The sequence below is a fragment of the Pan troglodytes genome, chromosome 9 (assembly GCF_028858775.2).
Source record: "Pan troglodytes isolate AG18354 chromosome 9, NHGRI_mPanTro3-v2.0_pri, whole genome shotgun sequence".
NCBI lineage: Eukaryota > Metazoa > Chordata > Mammalia > Primates > Hominidae > Pan > Pan troglodytes.
In genome coordinates this window covers 34,415,962-34,443,787 of record NC_072407.2, presented here as the reverse complement: position 1 = coordinate 34,443,787, position 27,826 = coordinate 34,415,962, and the positions used below count along the sequence as shown (strand labels likewise).

General features: G+C 41.8%; 1 protein-coding gene across 8 annotated transcripts in view; it reads left to right on the top strand.

The window, feature by feature from the left end:
- The window catches only part of MPPED2 (metallophosphoesterase domain containing 2), a 202,159-nt gene that overhangs the window by 158,052 nt on the left and 16,281 nt on the right, over nucleotides 1-27,826 (top strand). For 7 of the 8 annotated variants that reach the window (XM_063783956.1, XM_054662182.2, XM_009460171.5 and 4 more), the window contains 3 exons: nucleotides 11,200-11,315; nucleotides 14,489-14,602; nucleotides 17,244-18,604. In XM_063783956.1, the coding sequence (XP_063640026.1) occupies nucleotides 11,200-11,315; nucleotides 14,489-14,602; nucleotides 17,244-17,362 (349 nt within the window). In that variant the 3' untranslated portion in view covers nucleotides 17,363-18,604. Of the gene's footprint in view, nucleotides 1-11,199; nucleotides 11,316-14,488; nucleotides 14,603-17,243; nucleotides 18,605-27,826 lie in introns of those variants that run through there. The other variant, XM_016920605.4, reaches the window with a different exon arrangement.

The following is a 27,826-nucleotide window of genomic DNA, read 5'->3' as shown; positions in this document are numbered from 1 at the left end:
TGTATTACATATATTATCACATTTAATCTGCACAACACACGTGTATGGTTGCTATTTTTATCTCCATTTTATAGATGAGAAAACTGAGATCAAACAGATGAACTTGTCCAAGGTCATATTGCTAAGTAGAAAGCAGCTGGAATTTGAATCCAGGCCTAACTTCTAACCCTCTTAACTTAATCATTGCACTACAAAGTTCTGGTTCATGCCAACTTAGCTTACATGACCTTAGACAAGTTGCTACAACTTCTATTTATTTTTTATTTTTAGAGACAGCCAAGGCTGGAGTGCAGTGGTGTGATCAGAGCTCACTGCATCTTCAAACTCCTGGGCTCAAGGGATCCTCCCACCTCAGCCTCTCAAGTAGCTGGGACTACAATCATGAGCCAGCATGCCTGGCCCCCAAAATCCTATTTATGTAGACTGTTTTTCCCAAAATTAATACTTTGCTCACCTCTTGGTAAACTGATAAATGTGAGAATTATTTGTAAGCAGCAAAGTGGTATACAGATATATAATGTTGTGTGCATTTAAACTGAAATTTCTCAGTCAGATGAGAGATATATACCAGCAACGGAGTGATGTCTGGCACTAAGCAGGTGCTCAATAATGTGGCTTATATTCATTCCATGAATGAATTTAAGACTTCCGTTGCTGAAGATGCTTTTTTATTGCCACATATGGAAATGGGCAGTAAAGAGAAAGAAGGCAGGCCGTATGTCAGCTTCCTGAGCAAAAGTCCCCACACCCACTAACTTCCCTACCCCCTTAATATTCTAGGGCATTAATGGGATGTAGCTAGGGAAGAAACCACCTTAGAAAAAGTAGAGTCGAAGTAGATGTTGAATTCTCCAAATTCTTCCATCCATGCTCCACTTGCATTTAGCCATCTGGAGAGTTTTACATTGAATAATTTTTTTTCCAAATGATATATAGTCATTATAGAAAAAGTTAAAAAAAAAAAAAAAAGAAATAGAAAGGGAAAAAAATTCACATCACCCATAATCTTTCCCCTCTCCCTTCACCCCCAGAGATAACCTAACCATTAGGCATGTCCGTCTGTTTCTTTTTCTTCAAAGTGTTTTTTACATGTTTGAATTCATGCTGATACACGAAAGGTAATACTTTACTTTTCCACTGACCATCAAGGAATACACATTTTCTCATGAACTTACAAACTCTTCATGAACATTCATTCTTAATTCAGCTGACAAATACACATCTTCTCTGTGCCAGGTGATGGGGACACAGTAGTGAGCCAGACTCATTGAGTTTCCAACTGACCTTATGTTTAATGGCTGTATGGTATTTTATTGTCCACTTATCAATTGTCCCCTTTCGGTCTATTTTGCAGGTAGCAGGCTTTCTTACTAGTAAAATGCTCCCCAACTGTATATCCCCTTGATAATGCCCTAGAATATTAAATAGCATACAAAAGAAACCAGTATTAGCAACATAAATGTGTAACAACACACACACAAACACATTGTAAATGAAATCAAACATAATAAAATTGTGAATTCTCCTGTATTTGGGGGCAGAGATTTCATCAGTTCCTACTTGTTTATTAACATCAATTCTTGAGAGTTCGCTATGTAACAAGACAAAATCCAGCTACTCCCGAACCTACCTTTCCTCTTTTTCTTATTTTGTTGGGAAATCTAAGTTAGAAAAACAATCTACCTGCCTGGTTGCCGTGACATGTCTAAAGGGTGGGATGGGGAAGAGGAGGCACAGGTATTCTCTGTGAGTTTCCTGAGTACTTGGCAGTCTTCCCACCTCCTCCCCCGTCCTGTTCATCCTGTGCTCTGGAGCCAGCCAGGCATGTGACACATGCCACCCTTGCAGGCTCAGTCTCTAGTAGGATGTGGGTTTTTGTGTGTTGTGGTCCTGGTTTCAGCTGCAGAGCCTTATTATGGAATGTATAGGAGGAAATGGAAGGACCTCCCTCCCGCTCACACCAGTCCTATCACAGATGCCCCAGGTCACCTCCTGGCCTCAGGGCCTGTCTGCATTTGGAACTGCTGGATTAATTTTCACATCATTCTGATGTTCCCCAAGCTCCTCTGAAATTAGGTTATTTAAAAAAGAAGGCCAAAGTTTAAAGACCTCTGTCCAGGGCACTGCTACCTATGAACTGGCTGGCTATGGATTTGTTCTGGAAACTGTATTCAATTTCATTTTCTCAGCACCTGCCATGCTAGAACCTGGCTCATTATAGGCATCTAGGTGATGTCTGTTGAATGAGTGTATACCCTGGGAGGTACCTTACTGAGCCCATCCTCACTGGGCTTTCAATCCAGTAACTGTGCACTTCACAAAGAAAGGGACTGGGACTTATTATCCGGGTCTCCCTATGGTCAAGCTTAGTGCCTGGCACCTACTGAGCATTCAGAAACCTTCTTAGATTAAAAAAAAATGAATTCTGCATACCCACACAATGGCATATCATTCAGCTGTAAAAAGGAATGAATTTCTAACACATGCTACAGTATGGAAGAACCTTGACAACATTATGCAGGATGAAATAAGCCAGACACAAAAGGACTATTACTATCTGATTCCACTTACATGAAGTACCTAGAATCATTAAATTCATAGAGACAAAGTATAATAGTGGTTACTAGGGGCTGGGGGAGAAGGAATGGAGGTGTTAGTGTTAAATGTGTACAGACCTTCTATTTAGGATGATGAAAAGAATTTGGAGATGGATAGTAGTGGTGAAAGTAATCGAAAGTAATGGCAAAAACCGCAGTTACTTTTGCACCAACCTAATACTTACTGCTACTGAATTATAGCTTAAAAGTGGTCAAAATGGTAAATTTTGTGTTGTGTATATTTTACCACAATAAAAAGACTGCCATGAAAAAAGGAAAAGAGAAGACAAATATCCCTTTTCTTTACGTCTACTTCTCTCCATCTGTTAAGCCTCCCTTTTTCTTTCAAACCTGGATGATGGGAACTGTGAGATTCCTCTTTGAGGAATTCTCACTGCCGAGGATTGGACATTAGTGCAGGTCCCACTGGGGGCTGCTAAGTTCACTGCGTTTCCTCTCATCAGGGTCCCAGGGCTGAGCAGGACCAGCCCTTGTTTTAACTGAAGGCACCCTGGTACCTTGTCCTTTGATTTCTGCAGCAGCAAAACAAACAGCCACTTTTGTAAGCACCAAGTCATGTCCAAAATCTGCCTCACCTGTCCACCAAGACAGAAGTCCTGCCATGATCTTTCCTCTGCCCCGTCAGGCTCTCTTTGCATGAAGGATGGGCGTCATGTTTCTTACAGCCATGTAGAAGGAAACAGATTGAAAATATTCCCCTTCCTGCTATGAACTTGTTTACAAGATTAAAGGCAGGTATGCTTGAGAGGGCTGGGCGGACACTATAAGATTATTTTTAATAATTCAGAACACGCCAAGTTCGAAAACTGGTCATGTTGTCTTTTGTTTCTTGGTTTCTACAGTAAACTCTGCTTACACCACCTCCTTTCCAGCAGGGGAAAAGAAAATCGGTAACAGAGGCTTAATGCTGACACTCGTTCTTTATTAGTTACAAAAAAGGGACACAGCGGGTGTGTTTGTAAAGATGTCCACGTGTGCTGCTTGGGTTTAAGAAGCCCCCATGAGTAGCTCATGGGGCTCAGGTGACCACCTCAGGCACAATTTGTTCCTTTCCTGTCCATGACACACAGACCACATTATTCACCCAGGCCTGCCCTTTAGCAAAACAATATCTCTTTTCATCCCAAGGATCTCATAACGAAAGACCAAGCTACAAAGTCGTAGTGAAGAGATGGGATCAGACAGCTGGTGAGAGAGAAGCCAGCACTACCCTTTGGAGGCAGCTGGGCTGGTGGTTTGGGCTAGCCAGGCTTCCCAAGCAGCTGCAAAGGGGTGGAAATCTTGCCCTGATGTTAAGTTTTCCTTCCCTCTCCTAGCGATGTCAATTGGTGTGTGTGTGTCTCTTTGCTGCACAAGGTGTGAAGTTGCTCTGTGGGCTAATGCAAGACATCTTTTGAATTGTGCAGAAGAGGAACTTCCAGGCTGCCCAGAGGAGGGACTTGGGAGTTGGGGGTGGGGTGGTGCATTGCCTTCCTAAACAAAATCCAGAGCTAAGAAGGGAAAACGAGGCAGGGAGGGGAGGGAGCAGGGGCCAGGTGTCTGCCTTTCATCTGGATATTCAAGATGACACATCTGGTGCCAGGAAAACTGCTATTTCTAACTGACGGGGAAGCTTTGCAGTCAAGGGAGGGCTGAGCTGTCAGGTGAGCTAGAGATCAAGAATTATCATGACAGCTTCATGGCATGTGAAAGGCGCTGTGAAGTGCAGTATGATTTTAACCAGCGGTGGTTAAATTAGCTTCTCTTGGACCTGGTGTGATGTGCAGTCGGAGAGGGGCCGATGGCGGCTGGGAGTGCCAGGCGTGAAGAAGGTTGCAATTCAGAAGGGCTACCATTTAGAAAAGAAAGCGTATGTGAAAATTGGCTCCCGGTTTCTGAGTTTTGCTTAATAGAGGTGCCAGGCAGCCGTGATGGCATTAATTAGTAGCTTGTCAATTCCTTCGGTGAACCTCTCTTCACCCCCTATTATAAATATTCCAAGGACCCAAAGTAACCCCTTGTCTGAACTTCCCCAATTTAAGATCTTGTCAAAATCTAACCACCTGTACTAGCTGGCTAAGCAGCCTTGACTAACCGTTTTGCCCTGTGCTCTTGCATTCCACAGGATTGTCTATGCAAGACTGAGCCAGTGAGGGAGCGAGCAAGTGAGCGAGTGAGCGAATGGCTTTCTGAAAAACTTCCACTCAAAAGTGAACTAAGGAAGTGCCTTTTAATAAGTAATCAGCCAGAGGAAATCAGGCTCTGTCTAGCCATCTAGCAATGCTTGCCTATTCATTGGGGACTTTCAAAAGTCTGGAGCAGGAGGGTCTATGATTTGATGGACCATGGCTTGGGAAATTCTAGGAAGAAAAAAATAATGTGAGCAATTCTCTGTGTGTATGTATATATGTACACACACATACATGTATGTGTTAATATATATCATATGTAAATTAAAAGCTGTACGTTAACCCTCTGTGCCAAAAATTTTACAAAAGTTCACTCACTTTATCCACATAGGCAAACATTCTGTTTTTATTTGTAAAAACTGAAGTCCAGAGAAGCCAATAACTGGCCAGTCTGGAACTTGAACTTGGGTCTGTTTGACTCCATAATCCATGCTCTTAACCGTTGCCTTCAAAATAAGAATGGCTAACTTTTAAAGAGCCTGCAGGTGCTCGTTACGCTAAGTGACGCAGCCAACCTGCCAGCTCCTAAAGTCTGGGTGCTATGTGATCTTTGCACTTTCCCCTTCACAGCTTCTGTGCCAAATCCGAGCAGAGCTGCCCCAAGGCTTCCAAGCTGTAATCCCTGCAGAAGGTGCCCAGGAGACTATAGTAATAAGAACCCAAGTCTTTTTGATGCAGCCAGCTCAGGACCTGTCTGTGCATTGAAAATTTGTGGACGTTGATTTGTAACACCAGGGCTGTGACCCTGAGTAGCCCACCTGAGGATAACAGGCACCAACTTCCTGTTTCCAAATCCTGCTTTCCTAGGACGCACCCAGCCCCCACTGAAGTTTGTGGGGGAGTAAATAGCTATTCACCTGTCCAAGCCTCCCTGGATTTATGGCTTGGCAGCTCCCTTCTGCCTGCACCACCGTACTGTGTACTGCAAACACAGATGACCTTTTCAGCGATTTCGTCCTAACTTGCTTCCATAAAGAAAACCTGTTTTGTATTGACATTGTTTGGAGTAAGTTCTGCCTATGTTAACTCCCTTAGCCCCTGCCCCTGGAATTTCAGCCCAGGGAGGCCAAGTGCTTACAATTTCAAGAGCAAGGGGGAGGGTGCTTTGAAAGCATCCCCAGCTTCCATCCATCTGAGTCTTTGGTCCAGTGGCTTCAGGCAGATGGAGTTGCTCCCCTTCCTTCTAGTTTTCTAATCTCTCCCTAGAAGGGGAGAGATTGCAGGCTCAAATTGGCCCACTGGCAATAGGGTGCTTTGTGGGACATTTTCTTACAAGTTGGTTCCCATGTGGTATTTGTTAGTCACAGCTAATTATTAAGTCCTTTGGCTGAAGCAATAGACATTGTTCCCTTGGATTCCCTCCTCCTCCTTTCCCCCCTCACCCCCATTGCTACACAACAAAACCCATTGTGGGGCTCTGGAGTTTGGCTGTGCACGTATTTTCCAGTGAACCCCTGATGGGCTCACTGCTGGGGTTTCATGTTTCAGGTTGAAACTCAACTGGATAAAGCATTATTCATTGGCACTGACACATTCAGTGTTCTGCTCTGTGTAGATATTTCTCTCACACTAGACTTGGTCCCTCACAAGCAGTTTAGGTAATTCACTGAGAGCAATTCACTGCAGTTACTCAGTACATAGATAATCTGCACAGAACTATCAAATATTAGGATTTTTAGATATGGAAAGATCATCAAGTGCCAGGTTTGGCCAGCTGTGTTCAGAGGCGCAGGTTGGAAAGGAGGAGGGAGCTGAGTGAGTAAGCAGGCTCCAAGTTCCTTCTTCCCAGTCCCCACCTTTGCATTTGCCTGCTTTGTGCATTGCATTTCTGCGTAAGATTTCTACAACCTAAAAGCAATCTTGAAATCCAGTAATTGAGTCCACTCACTCATTCATTGCTCAGGTGAGGAAACTGAACCGGTGAGGAAACTGAACCAGTGAGGACCTTTTGCTAACCTAAGGTTCAGGTGAGCCAGTGAATTAATTTCAGCATGAGAATTAGCACACACATCTCCCCACTTCTGTATGCCCCATTTGTTATGCCACGCTGAGATAATTCTGGAATCCATCAGTGGGCTGCTTTTCCCATTGCCTGCCACTGTCTTGTGGAAAGACCTTACCTAGAGGATTTAGAGGACTGGAAAGCCCCCAGAACAGCCATATCATACTATGTTTTTACTAAAGGCCACCTCGGTTGCACAATTCCATGGCACCTCTTGGAGCTGTACAGTACACAGACTAAGATTCTGTATGGAACAGCCTTACTTTTACTTTACATATATGAGAGCAAAAACTGAAATTGGGCTAGTAGGTTTTGGTCAGCATTGTGCAAGGGAAGAACCCAGGCTTTGGAGCCAGCAGATCTGGGTTCAGATCTTGGCTCTACTACTTACTGGTCCTGGGAACATGGACAAGTTACTTGATATCCCTGATATTCAGGTTTTTAACTAAAAATAGAGCTGATAATACCTACCTTAAAAATTGCTGTGAAGAACTAAATCCAATAACTTATGTAAAAGCTCTAGGTAAAAGCACATCAAGGCCATGATAAATGTTTTTTTTTTTTTTTTTTTTTTCCTGGAATATAACTGCTCTTCTTCTCATTCACATACGGATCTGAGTTGAAATAAAAGACAGACATTGTTAAACTTCATCCTTAACTTGGAAACTTCTGGATTTTGTCACAGCTTAACATTAACCAAATGAAATTTTGGGTCTCTAGAAATATAGACCATAGGTTTTTCTTATCTTTTACAGAGCACTTATAAAACTGAGGATTTCCTGGGGGAATATGGCTGTGGGGTTTTAAGAGAAAATTCTGCAAGGGAAAACAGGAAAGACTGAAAAATTTAAGCCCTGTTCCTTTGCCTCTGGAAGCCCCTGGGTGTCCTGTGGGTTCAGAGATTGACTATCCTCGCTGACAGCAAAATCAGATCTCCTCGTTGTAACAACTACCTGAGTGTGCTTGAGACTTGTTAAAATCCTTCTTTATTAGACGTCCAGATGAGAACCATAGGCCCAGAAGCTTGTTTTCAAAATCTAGCAAAACAGATGCTTTTGCTTGTTTTTCTCTGTCTCTCTTTGTCCAAAATGCTCACTGAGTTTTCATTGGGTTTCGAAGTTGCCTTTTTGTTTTGTTTTTACTTTTAAAACAAACCTTAGAAGAGGGTCACTGTAAAATGAAGGGGAAGGATGGGCATCCCAAATGAGAAAAGCTGTATTTTAGTCTCTAATAAAAATGTTTAAGAACCTGAAGGTGAGGAATCTTAAAGGACAAGAGAGAGAAAGACTGATTCTTTGAACTCTAAAAGGGTCTACTTGGCATTATCCCCAGGCCTCCAATGCCAGGTGCCTCCCAAGCAAATTGAGGTAGGAAAGAGAGCACTACCTTCTCCTCTCTAAAAGCACTGCATCTAGCTGAGCAAGGCGGTGTGGCTGTGTTGACTGACCATGTGCCATATGTCAGCTGAGGCCCAGGGCCACTCCCAGGTCCCTGCATTTTATAGGCAGCTCAGACGTTGTAGGTACTGTACCAATTTTCTATTTCTGCTCTATCAAGTCACAGCAACTTGAGTAGCTTCTAACAACACATATTTATCTTACAAGTACGTTGGTCAGAAGTCTGACATGGGTCTCACTGGACTAAAATCCAGGTGTCTGCAGGGCTGCATTTTTTTGGAGGCTCTGTAGGAAGATCTGGGTTTTTCGTAACTTTTCCAGCTTCTACAGGTTGCCCACGTTTGTTGCCTCCTAGTCTCCTTCTTCTGTGTTCAAAGCCATCAATAGCAGGTTGAGTCCTTCTCACATTGCATCACTCTGATCTTCTTTTCTACCTCCCTCTTCCAGTTTTAGGGACCCTTGGGGTTACACTGGGCCGACCTAGATAATCCAGGATAATCTTACTATTTTCAGGTCATCTGAATTCCATCAGTGACTTTAATTTCCCCTTGCCATGTACAGTAACATTCACAGGTTCCAGGTATTAGGATGTAGACATCTTGGAGTGGAGGAGACATTATTGCTTACCCCAGGTACATACAATGCTTGTATATATTAGGACTTTTTAAGTTTCAAGAAACAGGATCTAACTAAAGTTAATAAAAAGAACAAGATTTTATTGGGCCTTAGAAGGAAAAGTTCAGTTGGCTTCAGGTACAGCTGGATGCACATGTTCAACAACATCATTAGAGTCCTCTCTTTTTTGTCTTGGGTTTCTTTGTGGTGGTTTCTCAAGCAGGGGCTATCTATAGGACAGATAAAATAGCTCCCTGGCAATTCCAGGCTCATATAAGTCTTAAGATTCAGGATCCCAGAGAGAAAACCCTGACCTCTTCTTAGATAGCACCAGCCAAATCCTGAGGGTGACTCTCATTGACACAACTTGGGTCATATGTACATCCCTAAGACTCATTCTAGAACAGGGATGGAATCAGTCTTACCAGAAGCACATGTGCTGAGTGGGAAAGGGAGTGGTTCTCCAAAAGAAACTCAGATGTTGTCACCAAAAGACGGAGGAAAGATCTGAACAGACAAAAGCAGCAGGTATCCACTCCACTATGTTATTACTGGATTTCAGAACCATGAAACTGATATATTATTCCAGTTCAGAGCTCACTAGGCTTCAAGCAACAAGATACTCAAGCTTGAAAGAGTACAGAAGAGTCTCACCCAGAGCAAGGAGTAAATTAATTCAGATAGTATATAAGAAGAGGAATTATATGGTGGCAAACATTGTTTTTGGAACCAGACTGCCTGGGTTTATATCCAAGTTATTGTGTTTACCTAACCTCTCTGTGCCTCAGTTTCCTCATTGTAAAGTAGAGATGATAATAGTGCCCACCTCATGAGTTTGCTGCAAGGCTTAAATGAGTTAATACAAATAAAGTGCTTAGAATAGTACCTTGACACAGAAAAAGCATTAAATAACACAATATAATTATTCTCCTCATATTCTTATTTCTATTATAAGCAAGCACCCCGGGCATGGCTTAAGGACTTGGAAAGTGGTTAGGAAGCAAGTCTGATACTTTCCTGGTTTCTCCTTTTCTGGCTAGGGCTACACAGTCTCTTCTCTCTGGAACTTTCTCCACCATATCAGTGTGAACTGAGGTTTGCACGTATGCCACAGATTTTTGCATGGCTTTCAATGACCATTCTTCTCCCTCTGGTCTTGACTATACATGTCCACCACCAAATGAAAGCTGTGTCAGTGTTTCTAAGTTCAAATTCTTGAAAGAATCTGATTAGTCTGGCCAGTGACTGGCTTTAAATACGTGTGCACTCCATTTGATTAGCTGTGATTGACAAGGTTAGGGTCACTTTATACACAGGTTTACCTCTTTCATTTGGCATGGAAGGGGCAGGTTAAACTGAAAGGGTAAGTTGGGCTTGGCCAGAAAATTGACCAACTTGTCTGTCACATATATGCCTTAGCAAATTAGAATTTACCCACAGAACAAAATAGAACAGTTTTAAAGAATACTGATAAGATCTAGATGTTTAGGAATAGGATAACACTGGGAACTACTTAGTTCTAATGTGATTTAGCCTGTAGTATTTGCAGAGAGAAATTGATCAGTCTCCCATTACTTGTATCTTAAATGGTAGAGACATTTTCAGCACCGATCAGAAATGCTCAATGGATGGACAAAGACTCATTCCCTTCTACATGGAACATCAATCTCAAAAACTCATTCTTGGAGCAGAAGTTCCTGGGATGGAAAAAGGCTCATGTTCATTGTCAGGAGAGTGGATTCCAGAGTGACCAGGGATGTCCCCAAATCTTCCCTTTGGTGGCAGAAGAAAAGTTCTACGTTTACTTTCTGTTTACTGTGTTCTTTCTCACTTTTCAGAGCCCCCGTATTTTTTCAGAAATCTCACTCCAGGGTATTCAAACCATCTTAATGGACAGAGTGTCTGTGTCAGAGCCCTCATCCTTTTCTCCAAGGACTTTAGTGAGAATCTTTCTGGAAAAGTAGAAAGATTTTCTCCTCCCTCCCCACTCCTCCCCCCACAGTGATTGCGAGGGAGAAGGAGTACTGCAGAATTTCTTAGCTGTGAGACGCTACAGGAAGGGTGGAAATGCTTTGGATCGGGGCTGGGTATCTTAGGAAGCACTGAGATTTAGGGGAAGACAAAGCATTGTCAAGATTTTGATAGAGGCCTGCTGGGAAAGTCTCCACTGTAAAGGCTCCTGTGCCCCTTTCTAGTGGAACAATTTGTAGGCTCCACGCTTGCTTTCAAATGGATTGGTTTTGAAGCAGTCAACAAAAAAGCATCCTGCTGCCAGGGCCAACCATCAAAAAGAGAAAAGAGAGCAATGCAAACCGTGGGGGAATGTGCGAGAGAGAAATATTGCAGAGCGGAGCCGTGGCTCTGCTGGCCTGATACCATGTGCATTATCTCCCCCAAAGGACCCCGTGGTTTAATGGATGGGGCTTTAACCTACCCAGAGGTCAGTCTCTGCTGGACAAGTGGAACCTCATCCCTGAGGGCATTGACATACTCATGACACATGGACCTCCTCTAGGTAAGTGAAGCAAAGGTTGTCCTTTGTCATCCAGATGCCTTTTTTTCCAGGCATAATGAATAATGCTTCAGGGACATAATCATTTTCCTCCAAAAAAAAAAAAGTGAATACGAAAAGAAAAGTCAATGTCTTTAAAGAAACTCAGTATGATAATTGAACTCAGCAGTTCTGCTGGGCTTACAGGTGTTCTTGAAATTAAATTTTTTGATTTAGTCAAGTCAGGGAAAAATCAAATGAGTATGGTGCGCCACAGTCTTCTGAGCTTGATAATTTATTTTAAGAACTGTATTCACTTTGGAGTAAGGGGGTGGGGTGGAGAAAGGAAGGAAGATACGGACCTCCCAATCACAGGGCTTTTGAATGGCAATGAAATGATGGAAATTTTTATTCAAAGGAGCTCATTTTCCTTTTCCATATAATGCTGGAACCTGGAAGACCTTTAAAGTTTAACATTTGAGCTGATAATTTTAGAAAAGAATCCTTTTTTTAAGCTGAGGTATTTCAGTAAGAACTTACACTGAAAGTTACTTAAGGATACTTACCCTACAGGCACATGGAGGCTGCATCCAGATTTATATTGTCTGTGTGCTTCAAAGCCTACCCACTAGTGAGCCACATTATGGGCCAAAGAATGATCAGTTGACTTATTACCTTTTAATTTTTCACAAACTTGTTATCTGTTGGTTTAGCTACAGAACATTCTTCAACAAGGACTACCGCCCTGATCCCACATCTACTCAGTACCCATTATGCCAGGACCCTTTCTAAACGACTAAGTGTGCTCAAGAAATTCAGATGTTCCACTTTTAATAGAAGACTGTTCTATTTTTTCTTTCTTTTTAAAATTGTGGCTAAACACACACACATACACACATATAACATGAAATCTACCCTTTTAACACATTTTTCAGTGTACAGTGCTAAAAGAGTTTCTTAATCATCTTGGTTTGGAGAGAGGGAAAAAACACTTTATACAAATATAAATAATTTCCACAAATTTTCCTGTGGTTTGGAGTTTTTATCCATGTTACTCCCCTCCTTTGCCATCCCTAAAAATAAAAAGAAAAAAAATAACATTCATTTCCTAATGCAAGTCTAATTTTTGTAGATATTTTCTCCTCCAAGGCACTTGGTGCTGCTCTCCTTCTCTTACAAGGGAAGTGGCCCATGTTTCACAAAGAAACAGTGGAAGTGAGCACCGTGGCGGAGGCCATAGTGGCACATTTTAGTGATGGGGGAAGCAAGAAAAGAAGAGCCAGTTCTGTTGCAGACATGGGAATTATATAGATTTGCACAGGATCAGCAGTTCCTGACTTCTTTTAACACTTCAGAATCACCATTCCCATGCTTTTTCATCATCCCCAGACCACCTCAACCCATGTTTTAAAATATTACACTTGTCAACAACCTTTATCAAGTCATAATTAACTAAGTTCCCTATTTTACAACCATTAGAGTAGCTACATCATTAAATTGCTAGCTAAATATTGTGATCAGCATGAGTTACCCAGTGAGAGCATCCTACAGAGTTATCATTTCAGCTACCTTCATCCTTTTGCCTGAGCAGCCTAATTGGGTGCAGGCATGATTTCCCTTTGGCTATTTATTTCAAGGGACTTGGACATCTTCAGCAGAGAAACATTTACATGACTCGAGTATTATTTGGAATACAACTTTGAACAGAACAAACTTATCAAGTCATTGATTTTGGTATAAAAGCAAATGGCAATAAGAGTAAGTCTGAATTGTAGACTCCAAGGATTTCAGACATCCCAGGAACTCTTAATAGGGGAGCTAGCATCCCTCTCTTTATGGTAAAGGTGGAGTAAATGAGAGAGTGGCTGTGAGTAGAGCAGAGTGACAGCTACATCAAGGAGTTCCCAAATAAAAGGTCAGGCAAAGTCTTCCTAAGGTATTTTTAAACCTTAGTTAATACAGCTATTGGGATTCTTGTGAAAACGTGACATTGGAGAGGGGAGTGGAGAGACTGGCCTTGAATTTCTTCCTGCTGGTGAGGGGTGCCACAGTGCCGTGAGACTTCACTGTTATGGTATAAGCAAGATGCTTTCTCAGATGTTTGCATATGAAATGGAATATTTTCCCCCTTCAGGAAAAACACATGCATGAGGTAATATGCCAATCAATGTAGCTTAAGAATTCTGCCCCACTATTAAAAAAGTTTTGAAAACGCTGGATAGATTTTTGCTGGGGACCCCACTTTCATCTATTCTCAGACTCTCTAGTCACTCCTTAAACCTCAGCGAATATGTCTTTACAGAGACACTAAACATTCATGTCTGCAGCTTGGCCCAACAAAGCAGAAAGCTGTTCCTTACTGCCCAGTTATTTCTAAATAATAGAAAGAACCTAATGGCGCTGTGGAATGGGTTTCCAGAGATTACGATTTAGCCTTTCATCCTACCTGCCTTCTTTATGCCCTATCCTGCTGAGGCGTATGGATTCCATTCCAGGCCATAATCATCCAGATAGCTGACTTTTGCTATAATTGATGTCAGTTTTTATGGATTTTCTGCATTAAGTGTAGAACTAAGTGGCTTTTACTTTCAAAGTAGTCAATTAGCCCCAGCTTGCTGGATGCCACCGTGAGGTCACATTTTTGCCTGTCGCTGGAGAGGACAGGACCACAGGAGCAACCTAGCTTTCCAAAGCTTTGGTCATCCGGAACCACAAGGGGTAAGACTTAGTGTATCTAAAGAGAGCTGGGTATCTTGTGACCTGTTTACAGGCAGCCCCTCTCAGTCCTTCTTTGAATCATCTTAGAAGTAAACTGCTATAAGAAAGATATAATAAAAAAGCGAAAGTAACTGAATTGAGGGAGAAAGAGATATTATGGGACTGCCGGGAATAAATGTCATTGAGCTCATGAAGAAGATTTGAAACCCGTGGCTGAATAAATCAAATCTCTTACAGAAAAAAAAAAATGTTAATTAACAGGAAGAAAAAAAATGGAAACCAAAAAAAAAATTTCAAGAACCTAAAGAAGACAAAGTGACGAGTGAAAAGTTTCTTAAAAGCCATTGTGAGCTTTAATGGAGAGGCTAGGATTACAGATAATGTAATAAACCTTCTGTGAGTTATGGCTTCCTGAAAGTCTAAATGAAACCTTACCTGAAGAAAGAAAATTAAGTGTATTGATTGCATTTTGCCCTTAGGTTTTCGAGACTGGGTTCCAAAGGAGCTTCAAAGAGTGGGCTGTGTGGAGCTGTTAAACACGGTTCAGAGGCGAGTCCGGCCCAAGCTCCATGTGTTTGGTGGAATCCACGAAGGTAAGAACAGCGGAAAAGAATTCAAAACATTTTGTGTCCCTGTCCACGATCTCAGTCTACAACTAGGAATAAGTGGAGTAGTTGTTTTCAAACTTTTTAGCAGCGGGACCCTTTTATAAGATGAAGTCTTATGAGAAACATCTGCATATAAAGCTGATAAATATTCTATATGGACCTTCTCTCTTGTAAGCAGAGTGGAAAGTAGGAAGCACGTCTGGTCTACTTAACTGCAAACCCTGCACTCCCCCTGGCAGCTTCTGGAATCTCAGGGCTTTAACGAGGAATGTTTGATAACCACTGCTTTAGAGCAACCCCAAGGTATACAAGGAGTCATTTTCTCCTTAAGAGAGTTAGAAGAAATGGTCTGGATATTAGAAGCTATTTTAAGCCTCTATAGTCCCCTCCTACCTGTAAATATTGTGTTTCATATGGAATTAACACAAAGACCCAGGAAGACAATGCATTCTCTGAAAAATAGCTTAGGACATGCAATGAAAGATATGTAACAGAAGTGGCGGGAACCTGCACATTTGCAGGTAGACTTTTCCTTACTAACCTCAGAAAACTATTTCAGACTTCTCAGAAATCATCGGAGCTATTAGCTCAGGCTGAGGTTAAGCAGAATAATTAAATCTCTCTTAAATAGGAACTGGTCCAGTTGCCATTTTTCTGCCTTTCAAGGTAAGCTGAGTCAGGTTCACAGAACCGAAAGCCTCACAGGAATCTTCAAGGGATCTGGGTTTTCTCCGACCTGCCTTTTTCAAATCATGGGTAACTGGGCTTTGAGACAGACACAAAGCCCTCTTTCAGCAAGCCTAAGGATTTCTGTCCCTAGCAGATTTTCCCAGTTACACACGCTTGTGTGCAATGGCCATGTTTACGTGGGCAGCCGCTATATTCTCTCTAGCTCCTGCTTATGGCAGCTCTCTGGAGTTACTTATGAATATGCAGTCAAGTTGAGGTGTTTAAGGCTGTGTGCCTGAGGAAGCAAAAAACAAAGTTTGCTTTTTCAAAGCCCACAAATCCAGTGGCTTCCTGGTTAGGTGGGTAATAAAGAGCATATTGAAAATCATCCTACTGAGGCCAGAGAAAATTCAGCTTGCTCCAAGGGCAGGTACCAGCTGAGTGGGTGGAAAGCAGGGTGCAGCTCCCAGAGAGTGGATATCGGCCTGCTCTGGCTTTGAGCTGTGCTCCCTGAAAAGGAGGGTACTGCCCTAAGGTATGATGGAGGGAACACCAGTGATGGGAGAATGCCTGGAGGGGAGACTAGGGAGGTGGGACCTCATATCTAAACTAAGCAACATTTCTGGAGGACTGTTATTCTGAAAACAGGTCTGAATTCGTGCAGAATGCCTATGAGTTTGCATTTTATCTTTGAAAAAAATCATTAATTACCTTTAAACTAGCCAGACAGTTGGGGAATTCCACTGAAGCCCCAAAATAATAAACTTGCCTAAAAGGGAGGAGATCATATTCAAATAAACTTGTCTCACTTTTATTCACTTAAGACAGCTAAAGAGGGCAGGAAGAGGGCAAATACCAACCTCTTGATGGAGAGAGATAACAAGACTTTATGACCCCAGAACTAAACAGCGCAGATTTTAAATGCCTCTTTTCTTTTCTTAAGAGATTTTTCCATTGACCCTCATTAAGTTCTCCACAGGCTTTACTTGGAGAAATTTTAGCAAATGTGGAAAAAAGCCTTTTCAGTTACTTCTCTATATCTTGGTAATTTTATTTTTTTCACAGCTATGTTTTTATATGCCATAAGAGCCTGATACCAACATAGAATCTTAGTTGAAGAGGCTATAAGGCAAATATAAGGTATTCAGGGAAATGTGCAAACTTGCAAACATGCTAAACATTTTATCATATTGAAAATTATCAAAGGAACATATATACCAAAGACCTAGGGAAACAGCTTTCTCCCAATAAATCACAAAAGGTTTATACTGCATATGGGAAGTGTTTTTGCTTGATCTAGTATCCAGGTAAGCTTAGGAAACAGTGACCTAGGGTGATGTTTCTACATATCACTTCGACATGTGATTAGCTGACACTTTTGAATGAAATGGAACTTAGTATTAAAGCCACACAATTCAAAAATCATATATGGTTGACTTTCGTAAAGGCAGTTAAGAGATTATTTCATAAATAAGTAAATTGAGTGTCTACATTTCTTAACTCTCAATGCAGTATCCTTTCCCCCCTTACCTGCCCCATATCCCACTTGGAATTTAGTTGTGTTTGCCCCTGAGGAGTAATCCTTATATTACTCAATTTATTCCCTAGAACTCAATAGTTAACACAAGGCTTTGAAATGAAAATCCTATTTTAAAAGGGGGAAAAAAGTTTTTCTTTATTCTCCCTAGTAAAGAAATCACAGCCCTTCTTCAACAAGTTTAGCATTTAAATAAAGAAAAAAAAATTGCTCTTAGTTGAAGGAGAAGATTCTACCATTTAAAGAAAATAGAGTAAAATTGGGCAGTAGCTTCTGAAAGTCATTATATCTGAGGAGGCTCAACTGAATTTCATCTCACTGCCCACTGACAAAATTTTTTGTTTTCCTTGCCTGACAGCCCTACATTCCATCACTCTCATTTGTATATATTACAGTAAATGTGACACTCTCTCCCCACAGGTTATGGCATCATGACCGACGGTTACACAACGTACATCAATGCCTCGACGTGTACAGTCAGCTTTCAACCGACCAACCCTCCAATTATATTTGACCTTCCAAACCCACAGGGTTCCTGAAGCTCTAAATGCCCTATTGGAATGTGAGGGAAGGTCTATAAACTGCCATTTTTCTAATTATAAACTTACATTCTCTTACTTATTTACAAACCCTGTGAGTTCTTTTTGTAAATTGTTGGAACACAAATGATGCTAGAGGTTGTGCTTCTTATTTTATTTTATTTTAAATGGGGCATCCATTTGAAATCAGAGGAACATTGTGAATTTGTAAAATGACTTCTGTTTTCTCAAAGGCCATGCCATTGTAAATTGTTAGTGTTCGCCAAAGGACAGCCAAGCTTTCTTTTAAAAAGTGATAAAAGTCTTATTTTAATATGCTTTAAGCTGAAAGAAAAAAAAAAATAAGAAACAGGCAGTGTTTTAAAAACCAACACAGATTTGCACAACTGTTTAAGAGTATTGTTTATTTTAATTTTCAATGTTTTGTTGTTGTTGTTTTCTTGGTAATGCTTCTTTTTTGCAGCTGTGGTCCCGATTTATAGCAATCTTCTCAACAGAAGTAGGCATGGAAAAGACTTCTTTTCATACTCTCACTATAAAGAAAGCTGCATTGAGAAGAAAATGGCTGTCATTTAAAGGATGGTTTAACTAGTGAGATTCCTATTGTGGTTATACAAGGTCTCATTGTTTGTTTGTTTCTTTTAAATTATTTTAGCTTTAAAAATACAGAAATGGAATCTGTCAAGAGCAGGTATTTCATACGGTTAAAAAAAATGAACATGCAGACTCCTTTTCAATATGGGTTTATATATATAAGTATTTTTTGTGTATTATGACTACGTTAGGAGTTTAATATTGTCAAGGACAGTACAACTGCAAAGGGATGCTGTATAGCAGCACATCAGAAGTCGGAAGGAACTGACACATTTTCTCAGAGCTCAAGGTCTTAAAGAGCTTGAGTTAAATCTAGGTACAGTTACAGGCATGTATAGACTTAAATGGATGCAATGGAAGCTAACTAAAATAAGGCTTAGTTGTCCTTTCTATTTAAATACCCCGAGTTGTCTTCTTACTTCCTCTCCCCTCTCCCATTTTGCACTGTGTGTCGATGCAATCTTCGCTAGCACAAAATATTGTCGCTAATAGTCATTTCTGTTTTCCCATTGTAAATGCTGTTGAGCTTTATTCTATTTTATGTTACTTTGTTAATGAAATTTAGGAAAGCAGTTGTTTCTTTAAATTTATTGTGATATTCTATATCTAGCGGCCTTTATATGCAAATAAAATTGCAAGATTTTTAAATTCGTGCTGTTTAGAGGGTTGGATGGTGGAGGATGGTAGTTTCGTCCTGGGGAAGGAGGGATTTATTCATATGCAACATCAGTAATGCCTTTCAGAAGAATTAGAATAAGTGATTTTTTCCCCTAATTTTCAATAAATTTTTATTACCCACCATTCACAGGCTGGCAGATAGATCAATAAGGCACTCAGTGTACTCTTTCCTTCCATCATGCTGTCATCTGTCTTGCCTTAGGTTTCATCTTTGGCTGTTGTAATTTCTACAGGAACAGAGAGACTGGAGTTAAGGCTGTGGATGTATTTTGGGCAAGTTTGTGATAGTGAGTTTGGGGAAACCGTTGATGACAGAGTAATCACTGCACATTCTCATTTTCCCCAAGAGCAGTCACCATCTCCTCCTCACTTTTGTAATGATGCCCACCCACAAAATGCTGTGGCAACCAAGAGGGGATAGCAGAAGGGTGGCGAAAACCAGAGAAAATAAAAAAGACATCACCCAGAAGAACCACTGAAGCAAAACAGCATAATCTTGGATATGCAGTGCACTCCCAAAGTCTTATGTGTCAGGGCTCATTGGATTGTATTCTGGATATATGTTCCTTCCTCCCTACCTATTGTGGATCCTTTGGTGCAATTTCTGAAAGGTGTTCTTGATTTCAGTACCAGCAGAATTGAGAGAATGTTCTAAGCCAGAATTCCTGCTCAGAGTCACATGTAACCATCTTGGTCTGTTGTAGTTGTTAATAGTTATTAAGTATCTTGGATGTCACCATAGGCTGTGTTGGACATTTGGGTCCAAGCTTGCAGAGCAGATGCTTGAGCTTCCCATGGGCTTCCCAGAGGGAGCTCATGACTGTTGCAGCTAACATGGACCGAAAGAGGTACTATGACAACTGGAAAACCCTTCTTTGACCTTCCACATCAGTAGAAGAGGGTGTTCACTTCAAGCCCCATCCTAGGGGGTTGGAGTGAGAGGTACACTACTGAATGGAAATTTCACCTGGTTAGTGTACTAGAAGCCAGAGACTCAGGCCTCTGGCTTCTGGAAAAACAAGCCTCCCAGAGATATGTGGGTAATCACGATCACAAGTATGTATGCCCAGCCCTTGAGAGTACGTCTGGACACAAACTAATTGAGCTAAGCACTTACTAAAATTGCTTTCCATTTTGTGGAGGCAGGAAGCTACCCAGTGTACTAAAACTAGAAGGCAGACTCGTTTGTGGATAAAGCTTTCTTCAGCCAGTCCACCATTTCATATGTACGAGCTGCCTCTGAGGGATTTGTAATCACTGTCCAGATGCCCAGAGCTTTCTACACTGGGCCTTACAACAACAAAATATTCAAAACAGCTCTTACAAATTGGGCACTTCCTATCCGTCCATCACCAGGCACCCTGTTGAACAGGTTGTGTATTTTGTTTCTAATCTTCACAGAATCCTGGGTAAGGTCACATAAGCCTCGCTTTACAGATAGGAAAGTAAGATGTACCAAAATTAAATAACTTTCCCTAGGAAAAATGGAAGGTTCAAAAGCAGATCTGTCCATAGCCCATGCCCTTTTAATCATTCTTTGTCTGGACTGGATAAGTTGATGGATGCCCTCTGAGAGCTGATATAAGACAGGCACGGTGGCTCACACCTGTAATCCCAGCACTTTGGGAGGCTGAGGCGGGCGGATCACAAGGTCAAGAGATTGAGACCATCCTGACCAACATGGTGAAACCCCGTCTCTACTAAAAATACAAAAATTAGCTGGGCGTGGTGGCACGTGCCTGTAATCCCAGCTACTCCTAAGGCTGAGGTAGGAGAATCACTTGAACCCAGGAGGCAGAGGTTGCAGTGAGCGCTGAGAGAGTGCCATTGCACTCCAGCCTGGGAGATGAGCAAAACTCTGTCAGAAAAAAAAGAGAGGCTGGCACAAGCCTGGGGATATATCCTATCCCTCAAGTAGCAGCTCGCTGAAACACCCTGCAATGTGGCTCTATGACAGCCGTACATGGCACTTCATCCTCTCCGCTGAGGCCCAGCACAGCACAGTGGATAAGAGCACTGACCCTTGGGACAGTGTGCCTGCCCACATACTGGCCCCACCTCGGACTAGTGCTGATTTCTTTGCCTGGGTACTCACTTTCTATGTAAAACGGGGGTGATGAGGAGGAGGAAGTTGTTCTAAGTGCCATATGAGTTCATTGTTGGAGATCACTGTCTGACATCTAGCAAGTGGTGCACATGTATTTGTTAAATAAGGTTACCCATGCTTTGTCTTTAGATTCCCCAGGCAGGATTCTGTACCTTTTTAAAAAAATATATTTAATTTTATTTATTTATTTATTTATTTATTTATTTATTTATTTGACAGAGTCTCGCTTTGCCGCCCAGTCTGGAGTGCAGCGGTGCAATCCCAGCTCACTGCAACCTCCGCCTTCTGGGCTCAAGCAATTCTCCTGCCTTAGCCTCCTGAGTAGCTGCGACTGCAGGCTCGTGCCACTGCGCCCAGCTAATTTTGTAATTTTTGTAGAGACAGGATTTCCCCATGTTGGCCAGGACAGTCTCCAGCTCCTGAGCTCAGGTGACCCGCCTGCCTCGGCCTCCCAAAGTTCTGGGATTACTGGCCTGAGCCACCGTCCCTGGCCTTCAGTCAGGGTTCTGTCTGTTGACTCTCCAACCTCGAAAGCAGCAGCGGTATTGTTTCCGAGAAAGTTTGTTTGCATTGCTTAGGAACCGTAACAAGCCTCTCTTCAGAAGGATAGGAAGAAGCCCAAGGGCATTAGTGGGAGGCGGATAAGGGAGCCTAACTTCCCAGTTTGGCTATCATTCGTTGCAAAATCACTTCTAATCTCCAAAGAGGAGGGGGTTTCTCCTCTTTCAGGTTGCTTAGAAGGGCACCCACAGATCTGCTTATTTCTCACAGCATCTCTCTGCCCTTGCAATCTTTACTCTCCACCTCACCATCCACTTTTAGTGCAATTAGTGAATTCTTTTCTGTTTTTCACACAATCCCCTTTTGTCTTATGTTGGGAGGTTGCTGAAATCCCTTTAGAAACAGGTCACTGTTATTCTGACAGGTGGCCAGCCTTAAGCCTGCCTTCATCTCCATCATTTAAGTAAATAAATACCGTGACCTAGGTCTTAAGTAGGGAGAAACGGAAGCTGGGAGGATTTGGGATTTGTCAATTGCAGATAAAACACTTGCTGTGTCTCAGAATAATGCCCCATTCCCCACTCTCATCCAGCAAGGATGTGCAGCTTTGGCAGAATCAAAATCCAGATATTATTTTGCTTCCTAGTCTCTTTTCATGCTCTATTCCCACTTTCCTGGAAGTTTTAAGATGCTTTCTGTGTAATTATTAAACAAAAGTGAATTAAGATCTACTTTTAAGGATTTGGCCATGAGGTGAGGCATTTGGAAACACTGCTAGGTATGGGGTAGGAACAATTGCTTGTGGAGAAGGTTCCAGGATGGGATGGTCTTAATGTGTGGTTTCACGGAAGGCTCCAGGACCACTTCTGGATGTCAGGTTCTTAGCACAAAACATTTTTGTTGTTGTTGTTTGCTTCTGTGTTTGTTTGTTTGTTTTGTTTTGTTTTCTCCTATCTTGCATTCAATAGCAGGGTGTGTCGGCCTTCTAGCATGGCTCTTCCAGAACTTTAGAGCTACTTTTCCCTCCCTTTTCTAAGTGTCCCCTCTACCTTCCTCCTCTTACTTTGCTTTTCCATGGGAGAGAAAAACACTGATTCAGAAAACTCCCTAAGAAGCTCCAGTCTTCCCTGGTGCCCCAGTAAAGTCAGCCTCTGGAGATCAGGAGAGGTTCAGAGAGGATCAGTGGTAACACCATGGTCACAGAGCAATTCAAAGATAATGCCCCACTTTGGCATTTGGACATTCCATTTTGAGCATGAACTGATTTTTCAGCTTGACATTCAGAAATAATCAAAGATGGAGAGATGAGTTTTGGCCTGACATAGTGTGATTTTGTAGCACAGGACCAGCTGCCAATCTGTGAAGAGAAGACAAGATTATTTGAAAGAAACCTCAGAATCTGAGGTTTCCCATGAATGTTCCCATGAGGATTCATTTTCCTTTTCTTCAACCCGTCCACCTGCAACAATTCCGATAGGCTTCCAATTCCTCCTTCTACAAGAGAGATGGGTGCTCAGTTTCTACCTTTTCTACCTCAGAACATGATGGCTGTTTGTCCTGCGTTTTGACATACATGTGTATGTCAGGTCTGGAAGCTGTTGGGTGTTGGTAAGAGCCCCCAACTTTGGAATCAGACATGCTGGGTAGCCTTGGATGTGCTCTTTTATTTCTCTCAGCCTCAGATTCCACACTTGTAGAAAAGGAATCATTCCCATCTCACAGTGGATTTGTCAGAATTGATACATTAATATTGACAGGACCCTGGGTGGAGGATTTTTATTCTGTCAATTGTAATTTCCTAAAGAGAAAAAAAAAAGAAAAAAAAGGCAGGGGCAGAGGGCAAAAATAAAAATGTATATTATTTTCTGATGGCCACAGCCCTTCATGAGAGAAAGCTAATTCCTTGAACTGGACTGTGTAAGAAACCATACAGAAAATGAGTTCTTTAACTTTCTCTCTCTCTGAACTATCTGACAAAACATTTGTGGTGGGTTTTTGTCGACTCCTCCTCATTTCCTTCCTGAATTAGGGATGCCTTACAAGACAAAAATCTTGAGGTAAAAAGGCTCTTTCATATCTGACAGCATCTATATCTGGATAATGGTGAGAGAGAGAAATGCATTTCCATTAGGAAGCACAGCCACAGTGGAACTAAAAGCATGGGTAGACTAAACACACGAACACAGAGAGCCTCCTCCCATCAATCAGCTTTGATTTTTATGAAGCCATAGTTACCATGAGGTGCATCTGAACACTCCCAGAGCCTGCTTGCCATGGGGAAAGGGCCTGTGATTTCATAGCCCGTTTCTGTCCCAACCTTAGTTGATGACTTTGGGAATAGGTTGAGCTTTTCAGTTGAAGATCCTGAAATCACAAATGACTTGAACCCAAATGCTCCCTGTTTGCATGGGCTCACCACCATGCCTTTTGTATAAATGGGCTATCATGTTTAGGTAGCAACTACATAATCCTAAAAGGAACTCCTATTTTCTGGAAGCCTTTTCTGGATCCCCCAACCTACCTTGACCCAGAACACCCCCCTTTGGTGCTGCCATAGCCTCCCACATATACGTCCAGCTGTGCCACGTTCTGATTGTTGCGTGTCTGCATATGAGCTCCCCAAGGTCAGAGACCATGCCTTCTATCCGCATTCCCAGCATCTAGGTCTGAAGAAACACCTTCTTAATGAATTAATCACTATTTGGCAAATAACAGCCAGGTATGCGAGAAAAATAGGCAAAATCAATCACAGATGAAATCAACAAATATTTACTGAACACCATAAGCCAGGTGCTGTGCTAGTAAGCTTCATTTGTAAGACCCAGTATTTACCATGAAAGAGTCTTTATAACTAGGTGAAGAAAACAAGATATTGACACATGAAGGTAAATGGTAATAAAAGATGTAAATAATAGTTAAGACAACAATAAAAGAAAGTTGGGGTCTGGAATACACAGGTTTCTCCAGTTACATGAGTGGCCATAGATATGGGGACGTGCGAGGTGTGGCATAAAACTCAGACAAGCACAGGCAGCTAGCCTAGGAAAGGGAGTCTGCCTGCTAATGGCAGTGTCAATCCCAAGTAGCTTCATTCCTGAAGGAGAAAAATCCACATGGCCAGTGGCAATTCCAAGTGTGTCACGTAGCTGGTTTGTTTTTTAATTTACTCTATGAAATGGTTTTCTCTAATGGCATGCCATTGACGAAATGCACCATAATGTCTCCATCCATCACCTCCAAATGCTTTTGCATGCATCAGTTGTTGACTCGTTTTCTCCCATTCAGCACATAAATGAGAGGAATGATTTATCCAAGGCCACCATTACTCTTATATGGAATCCAAAATAGCTCTCTGGAGAAATACTGCCCTGAGCACTTATTTCTTTGTGCATCTCTCAACTTGTATTGAAGGGTGACTTTGGTCTGGGCTATAATGGTATCCTCCTGACCAGTGTTTCCTGGGAAGCTAGGCCAGGTCTCCATGGTGGTATATAACTCCTGGATGCAAGACCTTGTATTCTTCTGGGTATGGCTACTAGGGTTGGATGATGGGAAATGAAAACCAGGGCTTTGGCCTTTGGCTATGAGTGGGCATTTGAACAAGCAATGAGATTCCCTCATGAGCTCTCTGGAACTCATAACAGGAAGAGAAAGGGTACTACATATCTGAGTGCATTTTCTTTTCCTTTTCTAATTCATCTCACTTCCTTGAACTCCATCTCCCCATGCTGAAGACATAGCCCTTTCTTCCTGTGAGTTTTGCATAGTAGTAGATCAGAAATGGAAAATAAATAGGAACATCAAGGTAATTCTTACCAGCTGAAAATTCCTTGAGAGAAGCCGAAGTATGGCATCTTTAGGATCTACTACTGTCTCAAATAACAGAAGGGGCCACTCCACATAGCTTTTGTTTCATTAGACGATGGTGATAATGAAGATAAAAGGTTTGAAGCATCAAATGGCATAGAGATCCTGGGACATTAAACACAGTATTCCTCTCTGTAGCATTAATAAATTGTGATGAGGTTTGAAATACTATATTTGCCTCCTTAGTTCTTGTTTCAAACAGCTGAAACATGTAACTTGGAAGGTTTCACCTGAGAAAATTTGTTGAAATCAATTCTGTAGGAACAAGAAAAATAACAATACTCATCACACATTGTTTCTGCATTAAAGTATTTTCGGTGAATGTATGTGTGTATCTACCTCAATGATGCTATGTCTAATATATTAATTCTTTCCTGTGACTGGCTATATTTCTGAGTACCAGCGAAACTGAAATAAGGTGTACGAAGGATAACAACTTCTTACATTGTTTTTTTTGTTTGTTTGTTTTTTTTTTTTGAGACGGAGTCTCGCTCTGTCGCCCAGGCTGGAGTGCAGTGGCGCGATCTCGGCTCACGGCAAGCTCCACCTCCCGGGTTCACGCCATTCTCCTGCGTCAGCCTCGCGAGTAGCTGGGACTACAGCTGCCCGCCACCATGCCCGGCTAATTTTTTTTGTATTTTTAGTAGAGGCAGGGTTTCACCATGTTAGCCAGGATGGTCTCGATCTCCTGACCTTGTGATCTGCCTGCCTCGGCCTCCCGAAGTGCTGGGAATACAGGCATGAGCCACTGCGCCCGGCCTACATTGTTTTCTAATGGGCTGAATAACCAAAATTAAAAATCCAGAGCTAATCGTAAGCTGCAGTGGAAGCAATATGTTGGTTTCACATCTTTTGAATGGAATCTGTGTTCTGAGATTCAGAAACTGTGGTAAGTTGGCATTGTACTTCTCACGTTTTTATTTAACAGGTCATTTTCCCAAAGAAGTGAGATATCCATGAGTACAGCATCCAGGAATAACAATAAAATGTGTTTGAGTTCAGAGATTATGCAAAGAAGTTTACTTAATAAAAAGCTAAGATGGGGGTGGGAGAATAGGAATAGGAAGGAGAAAATGGTCCTGACCCAAAACTGAATGAACCTTTAGATTTCCCAGGTCAATATGTATGACTTCTGTACATCTTTTGATCGCTATCTTTCTCAAAATTATAAATTAATAGATTTGTCTCTCTGATCTCAGGACAGGTGAGTAGCCTGGTTGTTTTATTAATGTGAGGTCTGCTGGCTTTTATGGGGGACCAGGAGAGCTGGACTTCTCATCACAATCTGTCTGTGATGGGCTTTTCCAACACAATGGCACATAAGAGACTTTTGTGAGGATGTTACTCTCAAAGAAGACTTTTCTCAAGAAATAAATCACGTATCTCCAGCGAAGTGACAATATGCAGGTTATTCTTGCTATACTTGTGGATTCAGCAGTATTCAGTTTATTGATATGAATATTTATATCCAGGCCAGTAGCGCTGCAGTTGTTCGTAGTATTTGCAGTGAATAGCTTGGCTGGGATGCTGAGGACATCACCCACTGTTTTTAAAGCTCAGCATTCTCAAAGCTATTTAAAGAACCCCTTCATCACCACCACTTTGGACCAATGTTAAAAGCAATTCAGTAGAGACATTCTCCTTCCATAACCCCCCAAATAATTATTGCTGACCTAGAGGCAATTCTGAAAGGAGGTATACGTTAGCCCTTCTAAAAATCTTATGTAGGCCGGGGGCAGTGGCTCACGTCTGTAATCCCAGCACTTTGGGAGGCCGAGGCAGGCGGATCACGAGGTCAGGAGATCGAGACCATCCTGGCTAACACGGTGAAACCCTGTCTCTACTAAAAAAAAAAAAAAAAAAAAAAAAAAAAAATTAGCTGGCCGTGGTAGCGGGTGCCTGTAGTCCCAGCTACTCAGGAAGCTGAGGCAGGAGAATGGTGTGAACCTGAGAGATGGAGCTTGCAGTGAGCTGAGATCGTGCCACTGGACTCCAGCCTGGGTGCTGGGTGACAGAGCGAGACTCCGTCTCAAACAAACAAAAAAATCTTATGTAGTTCCCTTTCATCAGAAAATTTTGAAAAATTACAACTGACCTTCTTTCAGTTGAATCTATGGATATAGTTCCTTTAGTTTGTAAGAAAATGCTTCTGCTACCCACAGAAAGGTAAAAATATTCGGTTTTAGCCCTATTCTAGGGATGAGGCTCAGAAGTGTGATGGCACACCCAGTACATATCTTTTCATGTGCTTTTAGTGTCCAGTGACTTGCACTTAAAGGAAGTTAGATTGAGGTCAGCACTAGACATCTGTATCTTCTCAGCCATGCAACAGGTAAATGATATCATAAGGCCCTCCTGTGCTGGGCACTTTACTTAGCATAAGATTCAGTCCAGAGTTAGGCCAAAGAGAGAACCCAACCAAAGCCTTAACTACTAGCCTTAACCACAGCACTAGGGCAAATAAGCCTGTTTCTTTCCAAGTGATGGGAATGAAAATCAGTGGTGCTGTTCTGTTTTCTCCATCTGCTATCCTATAACACACAGTCACAATCTTCTCTACTGATTTTTCGAAAACCAAACTATTTTTATAACACTTTTTGGGGGACATGACATGTATAAACAGGAAAAAGGTATCAGTGAATTCATTTATAATTGTTTAGCCAGGCACAGTAGTTCACACCTGTAATCCTAGCACTGTGGGAAGCTGAGGCAGGAAG